The sequence below is a fragment of the Salmo salar genome, chromosome 17 (genome assembly GCF_965601325.2).
Source record: "Salmo salar chromosome 17, fSalSal1, whole genome shotgun sequence".
In the NCBI taxonomy this organism is placed as follows: Eukaryota; Metazoa; Chordata; class Actinopteri; order Salmoniformes; family Salmonidae; genus Salmo; species Salmo salar.
Window position 1 is genome coordinate 40,060,001 of NC_138307.1, and position 20,845 is coordinate 40,080,845.

Consider the following 20,845-nt stretch of genomic DNA (forward strand, 5'->3'; position numbering starts at 1 on the left):
ACGATGCAGTCATTTCTGTTTATTTAGTTTCCTGCACTCTTTGTTTAGACTGTTTTTGACGGACGGTTTCATATTTTTTATTGGACACATGTCATCCCATCACCATCACCATGGTTTCTTGTCTCCTAGAGATGAACGTACTTTGGTGCGAAAAGTGCAAATCAATCCCAGATCAAAGAGCAAAGGACCTTGTGAAGATGCTGGAGGAAACAGGTACAAAAGTATCTATATTCACAGTAAAACGAGTCCTATATCGACATAACCTGAAAGGCCGCTCAGCAAGGAAGAAGCCACTGCTCCAAAACCGCCATAAAAAAGCCAGACTACGGTTTGCAACTGCACATGGGGACAAAGATCGTACTTTTTGGAGAAATGTCCTCTGGTCTGATGAAACAAAAATAGAACTTTTTGGCCATAATGACCATCGTTATGTTTGGAGGAAAAAGGGGGAGGCTTGCAAGCTGAAGAACACCATCCCAACCGTGAAGCACGGGGGTGGCAGCATCATGTTGTGGGGTTGCTTTGCTGCAGGTGGGACTGGTGCACCTCACAAAATAGATGGCATTACGAGGAAGGAAAATTATGTGGATATATTGAAGCAACATCTCAAGGCATCAGTCAGGAAGTTAAGTTTAAGTTTGGTCGCAAATTTGTGGGCAGAACTGAAAAAGCATGTGCGAGCAAGGAGGCCTACAAACCTGATTCAGTTACACCAGCTCTGTCAGGAGGAATGGGCCAAAATTCACCCAACTTATTGTGGGAAGCTTGTGGAAGGCTACCCGAAACGTTTGACCCAAGTTAAACAATTTAAAGGCAATGCTCCCAAATACTAATTGAGTGTATGTAAACTTCTGACCCACTGGGAATGTGATGAAAGAAATAAAAGCTGAAATAAATAATTCTCTCTACTATTATTCTGACATTTCACATTCTTAAAATAAAGTGGTGATCCTAACTGACTTAAGAAAGTGAATTTTTACTAGGATTAAAATGTCAGGAATTGTGAAAAACTGAGTTTAATTGTATTTGGCTAAAGGTGTATGTAAACTTCCGACTTCAACTGTATGTAGATGAGATAGATAGATTTGTACCACACACACGGTGATTTCTGGTTCTCTCTTTTGTCTCTCTTCTCTCTCCCTTTCTTAAGACACCCCAATGGTTAAGTGTATATAAAAACATGCTCACTTTAATATATAAGTTAAATGTTTATGTTGATGGATTGAGTGTTTTTTGTGTGTGTGTATGTGTGTTTATTTTAACAAAAGTTATCCAAAGCATGCTTGCTTTGGTACGAAAAACTGTGGTTGTGTCTGAAATCTTTCTAGCCTACTGCTTACTAATAAAATCAAATGTATTTCTATAGCCCTTCTTACATCAGCTGATATCTCAAAGTGCTGTACACAGAAACCCAGCCTAAAACCCCCCAAAACAGCAAGCTAATATGTACTAGCCATACTACATACGGATATACTAGTAAAACGCAGTATTAAACGTTAAACAAATATCAACATACTGGCTCAAACGACAGAAAAGAAGCAGCGGACACTATCGGCTGTTCGGTCACAGTTTCTGACGGACGTTTTATGGTGTTACACAGCGTACCATTTTCGTTTGTCAAACTGAACACAAATGCTAGCTAGCAGCTAACAAAATGAGTTTGTTTTTGGCCAAATTGTCATGTAAAAATGACATAGACGAGGTAATAAAAACCGTCGCTGAAAAGGTTTTAGTTCTTCGGTTTGGAAGAGATGAAGACTCGGTCTGCCTGCAACTTGACGAGATTGTAAGTAGCTAACGTTAGCATGTGTAGCTAGCATGCTAGCTGGGTAACTAGCTAGCTCTACCAGCTAACTACCTGCAATATTGTAGCCAGTAAACATTGATGCAAAACGTGCATGTCAATCGTTACCAATATTTACACCAACACTGTCAATGTATTTTTTGTTGTTATTGTTGTTGTTGTAACGTTTGAGTCTGTCTGAATCGGGAATGACAAGTGTTCTCATTATTTTTGCCAGCTGTCCAAAACCTCCCACGACCTGAGTAACATGGCGTCTATCTACATCGTGGATGTGGACTCAGCCCCCGTCTACACGAGATACTTCGACATCAGTTACATCCCATCTACAGTCTTCTTCTTCAACGGACAACACATGAAAGTTGATTATGGGTGAGAAGGAAGATGGCCGACAACTAGCTAGAATACCACTGGTTGGGTTATACAGTCTACGTTTCAGTGAGTTGTAACACACTCTTCCCTTTTTTAATGTCATAGGTGTGGGTACTACTCATATTAGCTACAAGCCATTTCTCCTTTGTAGGCTTATAGCTAAAACACTGTTGTCTCTATACAGGTCTCCAGATCACACCAAGTTTGTGGGCAGTTTTAAGACCAAGCAGGACTTCCTGGATCTGATCGAGGTGATCTACAGAGGAGCTATGAGAGGGAAGATGATCGTCCAGAGTCCCATCGACCCTCAGAACATCCCCAAGTACGACCTGCTCTACCATGGGATCTGAGATTTCACCACGATTCCCCACCCTTCAGCGCAGTTACAAGCACCCTGGCTGCAGATCTCGTCGGGAGACCGACGGCGCGGTTTGAGCGCTCAACCTGCCGACAATTCATGTGAAAAGAAAACGTCTGACCGGCACAGAACGGATTGGCCCGGACAATTATGGTGTCGGCTTTATCAAGAGACGCCACTGTAGCTGGCGCCATCTCACTTCACCATTCATACTGATGTACCGATTTAGTGAAACTGTCCATAACTTGAGGTTTAATATTCTGATGTAGTGTTTAGTATTTTATTTATATATATATATATTAGTATTATATTTCCTAGGGGTTTGATATTTCCTAGGGAAATAGATCTCTCTAAGAGACACAGATATGTGTCAGAGTGAACAATCTTTTATTTCATACAATGAAGATTCATTTATATCTGGATGTTCTTGTTGCCTCTTTGTTTATAGTGGGAATGCTGAATCTAATGTATGTTTGGTCACAAGGTCAGAAACCTTTTGAACTTTTTGTTAATAAATGTGTCACTTCAAATAAGGATTGGTTTGATCTCTACTACCTCACCACAAATCATTATCTCCTAAATTATTAGCTACATAAAAATAAGACCGCTCACAGGGCTGGACATCCTTGTATTATCTAAGCCCAGACACCACAGACAGTGCAGGAGATCCTTGTATTATCTAAGCCCAGACACCACAGTGCTGGAGATCCTTGTATTATCTAACCCCAGGCACCACAGACAGTGCAGGAGATCCTTGTATTATCTGAGCCCAGACACCACAGACAGTGCAGGAGATCCTTGTATTATCTAAGCCCAGGCACCACAGTGCAGGAGATCCTTGTATTATCTAAGCCCAGGCACCACAGTGCAGGAGATCCTTGTATTATCTAAGCCCAGACACCACAGTGCAGGAGATCCTTGTATTATCTAATCCCAGACACCACAGTGCAGGAGATCCTTGTATTATCTAAGCCCAGACACCACAGACAGTGCAGGAGATCCTTGTATTATCTAAGCCCAGGCACCACAGTGCAGGAGATCCTTGTATTATCTAAGCCCAGGCACCACAGTGCTGGAGATCCTTGTATTATCTAAGCCCAGGCACCACAGTGCAGGAGATCCTTGTATTATCTAATCCCAGACACCACAGTGCAGGAGATCCTTGTATTATCTAAGCCCAGACACCACAGACAGTGCAGGAGATCCTTGTATTATCTAAGCCCAGGCACCACAGTGCTGGAGATCCTTGTATTATCTAAGCCCAGGCACCACAGTGCTGGAGATCCTTGTATTATCTAAGCCCAGACACCACAGTGCTGGAGATCCTTGTATTATCTAAGCCCAGACACCACAGTGCTGGAGATCCTTGTATTGTCTAAGCCCAGACACCACAGACAGTGCTGGAGATCCTTGTATTATCTAAGCCCAGGCACCACAGTGCTGGAGATCCTTGTATTATCTAATCCCAGACACCACAGTGTTGGAGATCATTGTATTATCTAATCCCAGGCACCACAGTGCTGGAGATCATTGTATTATCTAATCCCAGACACCACAGTGTTGGAGATCATTGTATTATCTAATCCCAGGCACCACAGTGCAGGAGATCCTTGTATTATCTAAGCCCAGGCACCACAGACAGTGCTGGAGATCCTTGTATTATCTAAGCCCAGGCACCACAGTGCTGGAGATCCTTGTATTATCTAAACCCAGGCACCACAGTGCTGGAGATCCTTGTATTATCTAAGCCCAGACACCACAGTGCTGGAGATCCTTGTATTATCTAAGCCCAGACACCACAGTGCTGGAGATCCTTGTATTGTCTAAGCCCAGACACCACAGACAGTGCTGGAGATCCTTGTATTATCTAAGCCCAGGCACCACAGTGCTGGAGATCCTTGTATTATCTAATCCCAGACACCACAGTGTTGGAGATCATTGTATTATCTAATCCCAGGCACCACAGTGCTGGAGATCATTGTATTATCTAATCCCAGGCACCACAGTGCTGGAGATCATTGTATTATCTAAGCCCAGACACCACAGACAATGCAGGAGATCCTTGTATTATCTGAGCCCAGACACCACAGACAGTGCTGGAGATCCTTGTATTATCTAATCCCAGACACCACAGTGCTGGAGATCCTTGTATTATCTAAGCCCAGACACCACAGTGCTGGAGATCATTGTATTATCTAAGCCCAGACACCACAGACAATGCAGGAGATCCTTGTATTATCTGAGCCCAGACACCACAGACAGTGCTGGAGATCCTTGTAATATCTAAGCCCAGACACCACAGTGCAGGAGATCCTTGTATTATCTAAGCCCAGACACCACAGTGCAGGAGATCCTTGTATTATCTAAGCCCAGACACCACAGTGCTGGAGATCCTTGTATTATCTAAGCCCAGACACCACAGTGCAGGAGATCCTTGTATTATCTAAGCCCAGGCACCACAGTGCAGGAGATCCTTGTATTATCTAAGCCCAGACACCACAGTGCAGGAGATCCTTGTATTATCTAATCCCAGGCACCACAGTGCTGGAGATCATTGTATTATCTAATCCCAGACACCACAGTGCTGGAGATCCTTGTATTATCTAATCCCAGACACCACAGTGCTGGAGATCCTTGTATTATCTAATCCCAGGCACCACAGTGCTGGAGATCCTTGTATTGTCTAAGCCCAGACACCACAGACAATGCAGGAGATCCTTGTATTATCTAATCCCAGACACCACAGTGCAGGAGATCATTGTATTATCTAATCCCAGACACCACAGTGCAGGAGATCATTGTATTATCTAATCCCAGACACCACAGTGCAGGAGATCATTGTATTATCTAATCCCAGACACCACAGTGCAGGAGATCATTGTATTATCTAATCCCAGACACCACAGTGCAGGAGATCCTTGTATTATCTAAGCCCAGACACCACAGTGTTGAGTGACTTGCATCTACCGATCAATTTGGAGATTTGTTGGTATTTTGGTCCATTAATAATAAAAGTATTTTTAAAATGTCAAACTTGAAAAATGTCTAGTTTCTTTAGTTTATCATACTACCATCATCAACATTTTAATGAATTTTAACCACTTTAAAAAAAAATTTGACTTGCCTCAATAATGTAAAAAGCCCATTTCATACAGAATGTAACGAACTGGACTACATTTAGTAAGATACTTTGAAGAGGGCAATTGGGTTAAATGGCCGTTTCGGTGTTTGCTCGTCTTCACTCAGTGTTACTTGTCGTTAACCGACATTCCCAGAAAGTCAAGACTTCCCACATCAACTCATTCTCAGCTTCAGAATCATCTACATTCACAGAGTAGTGTGGTTACCATTAGATATATTACCCAGACTGACCCAGAGTTGTGTGGCTACCATTAGATATATTACCCAGACTGACCCAGAGTTGTGTGGTTATCATTAGATATATTACCCAGGGTTGTGTGGATACCATTAGATATATTACCCAGACTGACCCAGAGTTGTGTGGTTACCATTATATATATTACCCAGAGTTGTGTGGATACCATTAGATATATTACCCAGACTGACCCAGAGTTGTGTGGCTACCATCAGATATATTACCCAGACTGACCCAGAGTTGTGTGGTTCCCATTAGATATATTACCCAGGGTTGTGTGGATACCATTAGATATATTACCCAGACTGACCCAGAGTTGTGTGGCTACCATTAGATATATTACCCAGACTGACCCAGAGTTGTGTGGTTACCATTATATATATTACCCAGAGTTGTGTGGTTACCATTAGATATATTACCCAGACTGACCCAGAGTTGTGTGGCTACCATTAGATATATTACCCAGACTGACCCAGAGTTGTGTGGCTACCATTAGATATATTACCCAGACTGACCCAGAGTTGTGTGGTTACCATTATATATATTACCCAGAGTTGTGTGGATACCATTAGATATATTACCCAGACTGACCCAGAGTTGTGTGGATACCATTAGATATATTACCCAGACTGACCCAGAGTTGTGTGGTTACCATTATATATATTACCCAGAGTTGTGTGGTTACCATTAGATATATTACCCAGACTGACCCAGAGTTGTGTGGCTACCATTAGATATATTACCCAGACTGACCCAGAGTTGTGTGGTTCCCATTAGATATATTACCCAGGGTTGTGTGGATACCATTAGATATATTACCCAGAGTTACCCAGGGTTGTGTGGATACCATTAGATATATTACCCAGGGTTGTGTGGATACCATTAGATATATTACCCAGGGTTGTGTGGATACCATTAGATATATTACCCAGAGTTACCCAGGGTTGTGTGGTTACCATTAGATATATTACCCAGACTGACCCAGAGTTGTGTGGTTACCATTAGATATATTACCCAGGGTTGTGTGGATACCATTAGATATATTACCCAGAGTTACCCAGGGTTGTGTGGATACCATTAGATATATTACCCAGGGTTGTGTGGATACCATTAGATATATTACCCAGAGTTACCCAGGGGTAAACCTTAGAGGGAATTGTTGATTTGCTGTACATTTTTTATTCTAGATAACATTTTATTTTATAAAAAATGTGCCAAAAAAAAAAAAAGAAGCATTTTACATAAATGTCTTTAGTATTTTACAGATAGTAAGATTTTAAAAAAAGTATTTATCCACAATCTGCTGTGGACTAGTCCGGTCCTGGAGTGTCTTAACAAAATTAAACTAAAAATATTTAGGATGATTTCATCCAGTGTCCAGAAAAATGATTTAACATGAATTAGACCAAGTGTCTTTCTGAGCGAAAGATAAATACTCAATTCCCACTGTCCCCCTGTACTTCACTGGTGCTGTCAGTAAGGCCTGGTGATGCCTCTCCCGCTGTGAGGCCTGATCTGTGAGGCCTGATCTGTCCCCCTGTACTTCACTGGTGCTGTCAATAAGGCCTGGTGATGTCTGTCCCGTTGTGAGGCCTGATCTGTCCCGCGGTGCCCCTGTACTTCACTGGTGCTGTCAGTAAGGCCCGGTGATGCCTCTCCCGCTGTGAGGCCTGATCTGTCCCGCGGTGCCCCTGCTGCGGGTCACCATGCTGAAGGTGGTGGGCGGTTTAGGACTCAGCGTTTTGGAGAAGAACCTAAACACCGACTCCATGCAGACAGACGGAGCGGCGTCATGACTCTGTGTACCAGCTGACATCTGAGGGCATCCTGCTTTCAACGACCCCACTGGCTGATTCAGGGGCTTGGAGCTCAGTACCCACCTAAAAGGCAACGTCTTATGTAATGTGCAATGTAAAAAGAGAATATATTGTCAATTACTTCCCTGGTTATATAAACGGCATCAACCCACCTCCTGGAAGGTGTCCTGACTTCCCTGGTTATATAAAAGGCATCAACCCACCTCCTGGAGCGTGTCCTGACTTCCCTGGTTATATAAAGACATCAACCCACCTCCTGGAGCGTGTCCTGACTTCCCTGGTTATATAAAAAGGCATCAACCCACCTCCTGGAGCGTGTCCTGACTTCCCTGGTTATATAAAGACATCAACCCACCTCCTGGAGCATGTCCTGACTTCCCTGGTTATATAAAAAGGCATCAACCCACCTCCTGGAGCGTGTCCTGACTTCCCTGGTTATATAAAGACATCAACCCACCTCCTGGAGCATGTCCTGACTTCCCTGGTTATATAAAAAGGCATCAACCCACCTCCTGGAGCGTGTCCTGACTTCCCTGGTTATATAAAAGGCATCAACCCACCTCCTGGAGCGTGTCCTGACTTCCCTGGTTATATAAAAGGCATCAACCCACCTCCTGGAGCGTGTCCTGACTTCCCTGGTTATATAAAGACATCAACCCACCTCCTGGAGCGTGTCCTGACTTCCCTGGTTATATAAAAAGGCATCAACCCACCTCCTGGAGCGTGTCCTGACTTCCCTGGTTATATAAAAGGCATCAACTCACCTCCTGGAGCGTGTCCTGACTTCCCTGGTTATATAAAAGGCATCAACTCACCTCCTGGAGCGTGTCCTGACTTCCCTGGTTATATAAAGACATCAACCCACCTCCTGGAGCGTGTCCTCAGCCACTCTCGACCCGCCGCGTCCAATGGCTGGTGCCACAGGCTGTGGGAGGAGTCCAGGAAGGCCGCCGCCCACACCTGCGTCACCACTTGTTGCGGTCGTCGGCACAGCAGGTCCACGAACGCCAGGCCTCCGTAACCGTGCGCTACCACGACAACACGCCGGGAGACGCAGCGCGACACCATGAGGTCCCAGACGCGGTGGACGTGCTCCTCCGGAGTCTCCCCAGCACCTCCTCCTTGGTTGGGGTTCATCAGGAGGACAGAGCTGCCCTCTTCCAGGACCCTCCTCACATAGGGGATCATGCTGCCTCTCTCCAGACCCTCGCTGGCAGCAGCCCTCCAGCTCCACAGCCCGCAGCGCACCGTTCCCCGGTCCTGGACCACCACCAACAGGTTGGCAGGGCTCTCCAGGGCCCCAGGGGATAGGTACACGTAGCCCTGGCTGGGGGCTCCTCGGTGGGGGCTAAAGTAGACCCTGTGGTGGTCCCCCTGCCCCTGGGACTCTGGTGGAGGAGGGAGGTAAACCTCCTTGCTGAGAGATGGAGGAGGGAGGTAAACCTCCTTGCTGAGAGATGGAGGAGGAGGGAGGTAAACCTCCTTGCTGAGAGATGGAGGAGGAGGGAGGTAAACCTCCTTGCTGAGAGATGGAGGAGGGAGGTAAACCTCCTTGCTGAGAGATGGAGGAGGGAGGTAAACCTCCTTGCTGAGAGATGGAGGAGGGAGGTAAACCTCCTTGCTGAGAGATGGAGGAGGGAGGTAAACCTCCTTGCTGAGAGATGGAGGAGGGAGGTAAACCTCCTTGCTGAGAGATGGAGGAGGGAGGTAAACCTCCTTGCTGAGAGATGGAGGAGGGAGGTAAACCTCCTTGTTGAAGGGTGGAGGAGGGATGTAAACCTCCTTGCTGAGAGATGGGAGGTAGAGCCTGACGAGGTGGAGCTGCTCCTCCAGGAGAGAGTGAACGTGTTGGGTGACGTGGAGACATAAAGCCTGGTCCTCTCTCTGGGTGACGTCTGGGTCACAGCCCCTCTGGAACATGAAGGGCTCCTGGGTGACCCGGTGACACAGACGTCCGTCCGAGGTGAAGCGATACGGGAAGATTGAGGGAGGGGAGACAGCCTGACCCCCCTGGCTCTGGGTCTGACCCTGGGTCTGAGCGGTGTCCACCATTAACTCCATCCTGGTGCAAAGCATAAAGGGAAAATTATCCTCTAGCCTGGGGAGTATTGAGGAAGGGCTATCTGATCCCGTTAGCCTCTAGCCTGGGGAGTATTGAGGAAGGGCTATCTGATCCCGTTAGCCTCTAGCCTGGGGAGTATTGAGGAAGGGCTATCTGATCCCGTTAGCCTCTAGCCTGGGGAGTATTGAGGAAGGGCTATCTGATCCCGTTAGCCTCTAGCCTGGGGAGTATTGAGGAAGGGCTATCTGATCCCGTTAGCCTCTAGCCTGGGGAGTATTGAGGAAGGGCTATCTGATCCCGTTAGCCTCTAGCCTGGGGAGTATTGAGGAAGGGCTATCTGATCCCGTTAGCCTCTAGCCTGGGGAGTATTGAGGAAGGGCTATCTGATCCCGTTAGCCTCTAGCCTGGGGAGTATTGAGGAAGTAAGCGCATCGTTATTTGTGTACAGTGGGATCCCAAATGATTGACAGCCCTACTGAAGATGAGCAGAAATGACTGTATTAAAATTATACAAATACTGAGCTATATTGTACACTGAAACCCCCCCCCCCAAAAAAAAACAGGGTAATTATATAATTTTATGCTAATATAATTGCTCCATTGGTGTGTGTGTGTTGCCAAAGAGCTTTATATTCATGTCATCCAACTAATGTAAACGTCTGGAGTTTTTTTTTTTAAATGACATCGGCACTTGGATTGAAACCAGGTGCTTTGGTCAGATCACCTGTAAAATACGACCTCTTCGTCCACACAGACCAGCGGTGGGTTTGGTGTCCAAATCAGGATGCATGAGCAGAGAATAACCCCATTTACCTACTGTAAAATATGGATGGTGGATCTTTGACGTTGTGGGGTTTTTGATGCTTCCGCTAGTCCTGGGACCTTTTGTCTAAGGGCAACGGCATCACGAACTCTACCTGAGTACCAGGAAATTTTAGCCCCCCCCCCCCCCCCAAAAAAAAAACTGGTTTCCTCTGTCAGGTAGCTGAAACTTGTGACTAAGTGGATCTTCCAGTAAGACAATAACTCCAAGCACAACATCAAAATCCACAAAGAAATTGTTAATTAGCCACCCTAAAAAATCATCTCAGTGTTCCGGACTTCAAAACCCATTGAAAACCTTTGTTTTGAATTGAAGAGGGAAGTTCCTAAACACGTTTCATACAGTCCTTTTTTTCTCCCCTCATCTTCATCAAGGGTGTCAATAATTTGGGACCCAAACTGTATATCCTAACCAATAAAAGGTAAAACGGTTTGCGTTACCATTTATTGTAAACTAGGATTTATTTTTGCATTGTATTTGTCAGTTCATTTATCACCATGGCTAATAGCACCCCTCCTCACCGAAACATACCTGGTTAAAGTGATGCGTCGGCGCTGTATGAGTTCTGGCCGATCAGTTGTATCCAATAACCCCAAAGAAGCCAATGAGAAAAGGCACTTTAAACGTTACTTTACTTTCGACTGAATATTAGTAATGACCGTTCCGAAGATGCTTTGACAGGTGGAAGTTACAAACGAAAAGCGACGACGTGACGAACCAACCCCCCCCCATCTATAGGTCAAGGTGCATGCCATAGCGACGACGTGACGACTCAACCTCCATGCCATAGCGATGACGTGACGACTCAACCTCCATGCCATAGCGACGACGTGACGACTCAACCTCCATGCCATAGCGACGACGTGACTCAACCTCCATGCCATAGCGACGACGTGACTCAACCTCCATACCATAGCGACTACGTGACTCAACCTCCATACCATAGCGACGACGTGACTCAACCTCCATGCCATAGCGATGCCATAGTGCGAGAATGTCATGGAAATGCTGCATGACATAATCAGTCACAAGATACAAATATATACATTTTTTAAGTGTTTTATTTATGTTTAACTTCGAGATAATAAGCTTTAACCACACAGAGATGCTTTTTATTTAAAATATAAAATGTTATTGTACACTTACTTCACACTCTTTATTGCTGAGCAATATGATAAGGCCATTTCAGGACTGTCATCTTGATCGATACATTGGCAATTGTTCCACCATGAATGTATTATGACGTATATGAGTTATATATATATATATATATATATATATAAAATAAAAAAATCACATGTTGCATAAAAATCCCATGTTGCATAAAAAATCACATGTTGCATAAAAATCACATGTTGCATAAAAATCAAATGTTGCTGTTGCATAAAAATCACATGTTGCTGTTGCATAAAAATCACATGTTGCATAAAAATCACATGTTGCATAAAAATCACATGTTGCTGTTCCATAAAAATCTCATGTTGCTGTTGCATAAAAATCACGTTGCATAAAAATCACATGTTGCATAAAAATCACATGTTGCTTGATCTATCTCTCTATGTCTGTCCGGGTGCTGTGAGCATCTGTGATGATGGTTGGCGGCTTGTATCCAAATGACCTTCCGCTGCGTTGATCCGTCTATTGGTCTGTCTACCCTCAGTGACCCTGCTGTGTCATAACAGTGGGAGTGGTCAGAACCTCTGGTGCATCTGCAGGAACGCAGGGTCAAAGGTCAGAGATTAAGGGACAAGGTCAAGGGGCGCGTGATGAGAGCCGTCGTTGTCAGAGAGTGTGAGGGACTAGAAAGTGTTCCCCGCTACCAGAATAAATACGCCTGGTCAAACCTGGATCAACCTGGATCCTAATGTTCACCTCTGATAGAGATAGTTCAACCTGGATCAACCTGGATCCTAATGTTCACCTCTGATAGAGATAGTTCAACCTGGATCAACCTGGATCCTAATGTTCACCTCTGATAGAGATAGTTCAACCTGGATCAACCTGGATCCTAATGTTCACCTCTGATAGAGATAGTTCAACCTGGATCAACCTGGATCCTAATGTTCACCTCTGATAGAGATAGTTCAACCTGGATCAACCTGGATCCTAATGTTCACCTCTGATAGAGATAGTTCAACCTGGATCAACCTGGATCCTAATGTTCACCTCTGATAGAGATAGTTCAACCTGGATCAAGCTGGATCCTAATGTTCACCTCTGATAGAGATAGTTCAACCTGGATCAACCTGGATCCTAATGTTCACCTCTGATAGAGATAGTTCAACCTGGATCAACCTGGATCCTAATGTTCACCTCTGATAGAAATAGTTCAACCTGGATCAACCTGGATCCTAATGTTCACCTCTGATAGAGATAGTTCAACCTGGATCAACCTGGATCCGAATGTTCACCTCTGACAGAGATAGTTCAACCTGGATCAACCTGGATCCGAATGTTCACCTCTGATAGAGATAGTTCAACCTGGATCAACCTGGATCCTAATGTTCACCTCTGATAGAGATAGTTCAACCTGGATCAACCTGGATCCGAATGTTCACCTCTGATAGAGATAGTTCAACCTGGATCAACCTGGATCCTAATGTTCACCTCTGATAGAGATAGTTCAACCTGGATCAACCTGGATCCGAATGTTCACCTCTGATAGAGATAGTTCAACCTGGATCAAGCTGGATCCTAATGTTCACCTCTGATAGAGATAGTTCAACCTGGATCAACCTGGATCCTAATGTTCACCTCTGATAGAGATAGTTCAACCTGGATCAACCTGGATCCTAATGTTCACCTCTGATAGAGATAGTTCAACCTGGATCAACCTGGATCCTAATGTTCACCTCTGATAGAGATAGTTCAACCTGGATCAACCTGGATCCTAATGTTCACCTCTGATAGAGATAGTTCAACCTGGATCAACCTGGATCCTAATGTTCACCTCTGATAGAGATAGTTCAACCTGGATCAACCTGGATCCGAATGTTCACCTCTGATAGAGATAGTTCAACCTGGATCAAGCTGGATCCTAATGTTCACCTCTGATAGAGATAGTTCAACCTGGATCAACCTGGATCCTAATGTTCACCTCTGATAGAGATAGTTCAACCTGGATCAACCTGGATCCTAATGTTCACCTCTGATAGAGATAGTTCAACCTGGATCAACCTGGATCCTAATGTTCACCTCTGACAGAGATAGTTCAACCTAGATCAACCTGGATCCTAATGTTCACCTCTGATAGAGATAGTTCAACCTGGATCAACCTGGATCCTAATTTTCACCTCTGATAGAGATAGTTCAACCTGGATCAACCTGGATCCTAATGTTCACCTCTGATAGAGATAGTTCAACCTGGATCAACCTGGATCCGAATGTTCACCTCTGATAGAGATAGTTCAACCTGGATCAAGCTGGATCCTAATTTTCACCTCTGATAGAGATAGTTCAACCTGGATCAACCTGGATCCTAATGTTCACCTCTGATAGAGATAGTTCAACCTGGATCAACCTGGATCCTAATGTTCACCTCTGATAGAGATAGTTCAACCTGGATCAACCTGGATCCTAATGTTCACCTCTGATAGAGATAGTTCAACCTGGATCAACCTGGATCCTAATGTTCACCTCTGACAGAGATAGTTCAACCTGGATCAACCTGGATCCTAATGTTCACCTCTGATAGAGATAGTTCAACCTGGATCAACCTGGATCCGAATGTTCACCTCTGATAGAGATAGTTCAACCTGGATCAACCTGGATCCTAATGTTCACCTCTGATAGAGATAGTTCAACCTGGATCAACCTGGATCCGAATGTTCACCTCTGATAGAGATAGTTCAACCTGGATCAAGCTGGATCCTAATGTTCACCTCTGATAGAGATAGTTCAACCTGGATCAACCTGGATCCTAATGTTCACCTCTGATAGAGATAGTTCAACCTGGATCAACCTGGATCCTAATGTTCACCTCTGATAGAGATAGTTCAACCTGGATCAACCTGGATCCTAATGTTCACCTCTGATAGAGATAGTTCAACCTGGATCAACCTGGATCCTAATGTTCACCTCTGATAGAGATAGTTCAACCTGGATCAACCTGGATCCTAATGTTCACCTCTGATAGAGATAGTTCAACCTGGATCAACCTGGATCCGAATGTTCACCTCTGATAGAGATAGTTCAACCTGGATCAACCTGGATCCTAATGTTCACCTCTGATAGAGATAGTTCAACCTGGATCAACCTGGATCCTAATGTTCACCTCTGATAGAGATAGTTCAACCTGGATCAACCTGGATCCGAATGTTCACCTCTGATAGAGATAGTTCAACCTGGATCAACCTGGATCCTAATGTTCACCTCTGACAGAGATAGTTCAACCTAGATCAACCTGGATCCTAATGTTCACCTCTGATAGAGATAGTTCAACCTGGATCAACCTGGATCCTAATGTTCACCTCTGATAGAGATAGTTCAACCTGGATCAACCTGGATCCTAATGTTCACCTCTGATAGAGATAGTTCAACCTGGATCAACCTGGATCCGAATGTTCACCTCTGATAGAGATAGTTCAACCTGGATCAAGCTGGATCCTAATTTTCACCTCTGATAGAGATAGTTCAACCTGGATCAACCTGGATCCTAATGTTCACCTCTGATAGAGATAGTTCAACCTGGATCAACCTGGATCCTAATGTTCACCTCTGATAGAGATAGTTCAACCTGGATCAACCTGGATCCTAATGTTCACCTCTGATAGAGATAGTTCAACCTGGATCAAGCTGGATCCTAATGTTCACCTCTGATAGAGATAGTTCAACCTGGATCAACCTGGATCCTAATGTTCACCTCTGATAGAGATAGTTCAACCTGGATCAACCTGGATCCTAATGTTCACCTCTGACAGAGATAGTTCAACCTGGATCAACCTGGATCCGAATGTTCACCTCTGATAGAGATAGTTCAACCTGGATCAACCTGGATCCTAATGTTCACCTCTGATAGAGATAGTTCAACCTGGATCAACCTGGATCCTAATGTTCACCTCTGACAGAGATAGTTCAACCTGGATCAACCTGGATCCTAATGTTCACCTCTGATAGAGATAGTTCAACCTGGATCAACCTGGATCCTAATGTTCACCTCTGACAGAGATAGTTCAACCTAGATCAACCTGGATCCTAATGTTCACCTCTGATAGAGATAGTTCAACCTGGATCAACCTGGATCCTAATGTTCACCTCTGATAGAGATAGTTCAACCTGGATCAACCTGGATCCGAATGTTCACCTCTGATAGAGATAGTTCAACCTGGATCAACCTGGATCCTAATGTTCACCTCTGATAGAGATAGTTCAACCTGGATCAACCTGGATCCGAATGTTCACCTCTGATAGAGATAGTTCAACCTGGATCAAGCTGGATCCTAATGTTCACCTCTGATAGAGATAGTTCAACCTGGATCAACCTGGATCCTAATGTTCACCTCTGATAGAGATAGTTCAACCTGGATCAACCTGGATCCTAATGTTCACCTCTGATAGAGATAGTTCAACCTGGATCAACCTGGATCCTAATGTTCACCTCTGATAGAGATAGTTCAACGTGGATCAAGCTGGATCCTAATGTTCACCTCTGATAGAGATAGTTCAACCTGGATCAACCTGGATCCTAATGTTCACCTCTGATAGAGATAGTTCAACCTGGATCAACCTGGATCCTAATGTTCACCTCTGACAGAGATAGTTCAACCTGGATCAACCTGGATCCTAATGTTCACCTCTGATAGAGATAGTTCAACCTGGATCAACCTGGATCCTAATGTTCACCTCTGATAGAGATAGTTCAACCTGGATCAACCTGGATCCTAATGTTAACCTCTGATAGAGATAGTTCAACCTGGATCAACCTGGATCCTAATGTTCACCTCTGATAGAGATAGTTCAACCTGGATCAACCTGGATCCTAATGTTCACCTCTGATAGAGATAGTTCAACCTGGATCAACCTGGATCCTAATGTTCACCTCTGATAGAGATAGTTCAACCTGGATCAACCTGGATCCTAATGTTCACCTCTGATAGAGATAGTTCAACCTGGATCAACCTGGATCCTAATGTTCACCTCTGATAGAGATAGTTCAACCTGGATCAACCTGGATCCTAATGTTCACCTCTGATAGAGATAGTTCAACCTGGATCAACCTGGATCCTAATGTTCACCTCTGATAGAGATAGTTCAACCTGGATCAACCTGGATCCTAATGTTCACCTCTGATAGAAATAGTTCAACCTGGATCAACCTGGATCCTAATGTTCACCTCTGATAGAGATAGTTCAACCTGGATCAACCTGGATCCTAATGTTCACCTCTGACAGAGATAGTTCAACCTGGATCAACCTGGATCCTAATGTTCACCTCTGATAGAGATAGTTCAACCTGGATCAACCTGGATCCTAATGTTCACCTCTGACAGAGATAGTTCAACCTGGATCAACCTGGATCCTAATGTTCACCTCTGACAGAGATAGTTCAACCTGGATCAACCTGGATCCGAATGTTCACCTCTGATAGAGATAGTTCAACCTGGATCAACCTGGATCCTAATGTTCACCTCTGACAGAGATAGTTCAACCTGGATCAACCTGGATCCTAATGTTCACCTCTGATAGAGATAGTTCAACCTGGATCAACCTGGATCCTAATGTTCACCTCTGACAGAGATAGTTCAACCTGGATCAACCTGGATCCTAATGTTCACCTCTGATAGAGATAGTTCAACCTGGATCAACCTGGATCCTAATGTTCACCTCTGACAGAGATAGTTCAACCTGGATCAACCTGGATCCGAATGTTCACCTCTGATAGAGATAGTTCAACCTGGATCAACCTGGATCCTAATGTTCACCTCTGATAGAGATAGTTCAACCTGGATCAACCTGGATCCTAATGTTCACCTCTGATAGAGATAGTTCAACCTGGATCAACCTGGATCCTAATGTTCACCTCTGCTGTGTCGTCAGGTGTTGATTCCGATCGTGATGTAACTCGACGTACGAAGATAAACTTTTTTACATTGAGGAAATGGAGCTCACCAGAGCAACCATCCAGGTAATGTATTGGTAATGTAGTACAGGACTGAAGATGGTGCTGCAGTGGATAGAGAACAACCATCCAGGTAATGTACTGGTAATGTAGTACAGGACTGTAGATGACACTGCAGTGGATAGAGAACAACCATCCAGGTAATGTACTGGTAATGTAGTACAGGACTGAAGATGGCCCTGCAGTGGATAGTGAACAACCATCCAGGTAATGTACTGGTAATGTAGTACAGGACTGAAGATGGTGCTGCAGTGGATAGTGAACAACCATCCAGGTAATGTACTGGTAATGTAGTACAGGACTGAAGATGACACTGCAGTGGATAGAGAACAACCATCCAGGTAATGTACTGGTAATGTAGTACAGGACTGAAGATGGCCCTGCAGTGGATAGTGAACAACCATCCAGGTAATGTATTGGTAATGTAGTACAGGACTGAAGATGGTGCTGCAGTGGATAGAGAACAACCATCCAGGTAATGTATTGGTAATGTAGTACAGGACTGAAGATGACGCTGCAGTGTATAGCAGCCGTCTTAACGGCTTCTGACCAATTCTGATAATGAGGTTTTTTTTACGATGATCTTAACTTTTTTTTTGTACATCATGTCTCCACCATCATTTCCAAAAAAGAGCTTGTGAACATCAAAACACCGATCACTAACCTCCATTTGGACGCCGATTTCTACTTCAACGAGTCGGCAGCTCTGAACGTTCTGCCTTCTCCGGACCAGGCTCTAATCCCCGGGAGAGGCAGGCGAGCCGGGCATCGTGGCGAGCAAATACACCGCCATTGTCCTCCGTTCTATTGGCCAACGTGTAATCACTGGAGAATAAACTGGAGGATCTCCATTCTATTGGCCAACGTGTAATCACTGGAGAATAAACTGGAGGATCTCCATTCTATTGGCCAACGTGTAATCACTGGAGAATAAACTGGACGATCTCCCTTCGAGACTATCCTATCAACGGGACCTGGAAAACTGTCATGTCCTGTATTTCTCAGAGTCGTGGCTGAACGAGGACAAGGATAACGTCTTGATTAGTGTTATGTTAGCTAGCTAGCTACAAAGTTGCTTTGTATCATGACAAGGTGTAGTACTGAAACTACCGAGGTTACCTAGCCAGCTACACGTTCAAAGTCAACAACGCAGCCACTGCTAGCTAGCCTACTCCACCAGCCAGCAGTACTGTATCATTTTAGTCAATAACATTTTTGCAACGTAAGCTTAACTTCCTGAACATTCGAGACGTGTAGTCCACTTGTCACTCCAATCTCATTTGCATTAGCGTAGCCTCTTCTGTAGCTTGTCTACTATGTGTCCGCCTATCCCTGTTCTCTCTCCTCTGCACAGGCCATACAAACGCTCCACACCGCGTGGCCGCTGCCGCTCTAACCTGGTGGTCCCAGCGCGCACGACCCACGTGGAGTTCCAGGTCTCCGGCAGCCTCTGGAACTGCCGGTCTGCGGCCAACAAGGCTGAGTTCATCTCAGCCTATGCTACCCTCCAGTCCCTAGACTTCCTGGCACTGACGGAAACATGGATCACCACAGATAACACTGCTACTCCTACTGCTCTCTCCTCGTCTGACTACGTGTTCTCGCATACCCCTAGAGCATCGAGCCAGCGGGGTGGTGGCACTGGAATCCTCATCTCTCCCAAGTGGACATTCTCTCTTTCTCCCCTGACCCATCTGTCTATCTCCTCATTTGAATTCCATGCTGTCACAGTTACCAGCCCTTTCAAGCTTAACATCCTTATCATTTATCGCCCTCCAGGTTCCCTTGGAGAGTTCATCAATGAGCTTGACGCCTTGATAAGTTCCTTTCCTGAGGATGGCTCACCTCTCACAGTTCTGGGTGACTTTAACCTCCCCACGTCTACCTTCGACTCATTCCTCTCTGCCTCCTTCTTTCCACTCCTCTCCTCTTTCGACCTCACCCTCTCACCTTCCCCCCCTACTCACAAGGCAGGCAATACGCTTGACCTCATCTTTACTAGATGCTGTTCTTCCACTAATCTCATTGCAACTCCCCTCCAAGTCTCCGACCACTACCTTGTATCCTTTTCCCTCTCGCTCTCATCCAACACTTCTCACTCTCCCCCTACTCGGATGGTATTGCGCCGTCCCAACCTTCGCTCTCTCTCTCCCGCTACTCTCTCCTCTTCCATCCTATCATCTCTTCCCTCTGCTCAAACCTTCTCCAACCTATCTCCTGATTCTGCCTCCTCAACCCTCCTCTCCTCCCTCTCTGCATCCTTTGATTTCCTCTGTCCCCTATCCTCCAGGCCAGCTCGGTCCTCCCCTCCTGCTCCGTGGCTCGACGACTCACTGCGAGCTCACAGAACAGGGCTCCGGGCAGCCGAGCGGAAATGGAGGAAAACTCGCCTCCCTGCGGACCTGGCATCCTTTCACTCCCTCCTCTCTACATTTTCCTCTTCTGTCTCTGCTGCTAAAGCCACTTTCTACCACTCTAAACTCCAAGCATCTGCCTCTAACCCTAGGAAGCTCTTTGCTACCTTCTCCTCCCTCCTTAATCCTCCTCCCCCTCCCCCCCCCCCTCCTCCCTCTCTGCGGATGACTTCGTCAACCATTTTGAAAAGAAGGTTGACGACATCCGATCCTCGTTTGCTAAGTCAAACGACACTGCTGGTCCTGCTCACACTGCCCTACCCTGTGCTTTGACCTCTTTCTCCCCTCTCTCTCCAGATGAACTCTCGCGTCTTGTGACGGCCGGCCGCCCAACAACCTGCCCACTTGACCCTATCCCCTCCTCTCTTCTCCAGACCATTTCCGGAGACCTTCTCCCCTACCTCACCTCGCTCATCAACGCATCCTTGACCGCTGGCTACGTCCCTTCCGTCTTCAAGAGAGCGAGAGTTGCACCCCTTCTGAAAAAACCTACACTCGATCCCTCCGATGTCAACAACTACAGGCCAGTATCCCTTCTTTCCTTTCTCTCCAAAACTCTTGAACGCGCCGTGCTTGGCCAGCTCTCTTGCTATCTCTCTCAGTATGACCTTCTTGATCCTAATCAGTCAGGTTTCAAGACTGGGCATTCAACTGAGACTGCTCTTCTCTGTGTCACGGAGGCTCTCCGCACTGCTAAAGCTAACTC

At 45.4% G+C, this 20,845-nt stretch overlaps 2 protein-coding genes across 2 annotated transcripts; one reads left to right on the forward strand and one right to left on the reverse strand.

The window, feature by feature from the left end:
• Positions 1–1,550: 1,550 nt before the first annotated feature.
• Positions 1,551–3,067, forward strand: LOC123727771 (thioredoxin-like protein 4B). Its single transcript, XM_082963777.1, has 3 exons — positions 1,551–1,786; positions 2,022–2,173; positions 2,358–3,067. Exons 1-3 carry the CDS (start codon positions 1,655–1,657, stop codon positions 2,521–2,523), a joined length of 450 nt encoding a protein of 149 aa, XP_082819903.1. The 5' UTR covers positions 1,551–1,654; the 3' UTR covers positions 2,524–3,067.
• Positions 3,068–7,228: 4,161 nt separating this feature from the next.
• Positions 7,229–11,330, reverse strand: si:ch73-41e3.7 (uncharacterized). Its single transcript, XM_082963776.1, has 3 exons — positions 11,141–11,330; positions 8,590–9,786; positions 7,229–7,787 (listed from the first exon to the last, which is right to left on the reverse strand). The coding sequence occupies exons 2-3, from the start codon at positions 9,783–9,785 to the stop codon at positions 7,541–7,543; spliced, it is 1,443 nt and encodes a 480-aa protein (XP_082819902.1). The 5' UTR covers position 9,786; positions 11,141–11,330; the 3' UTR covers positions 7,229–7,540.
• Positions 11,331–20,845: the final 9,515 nt, after the last annotated feature.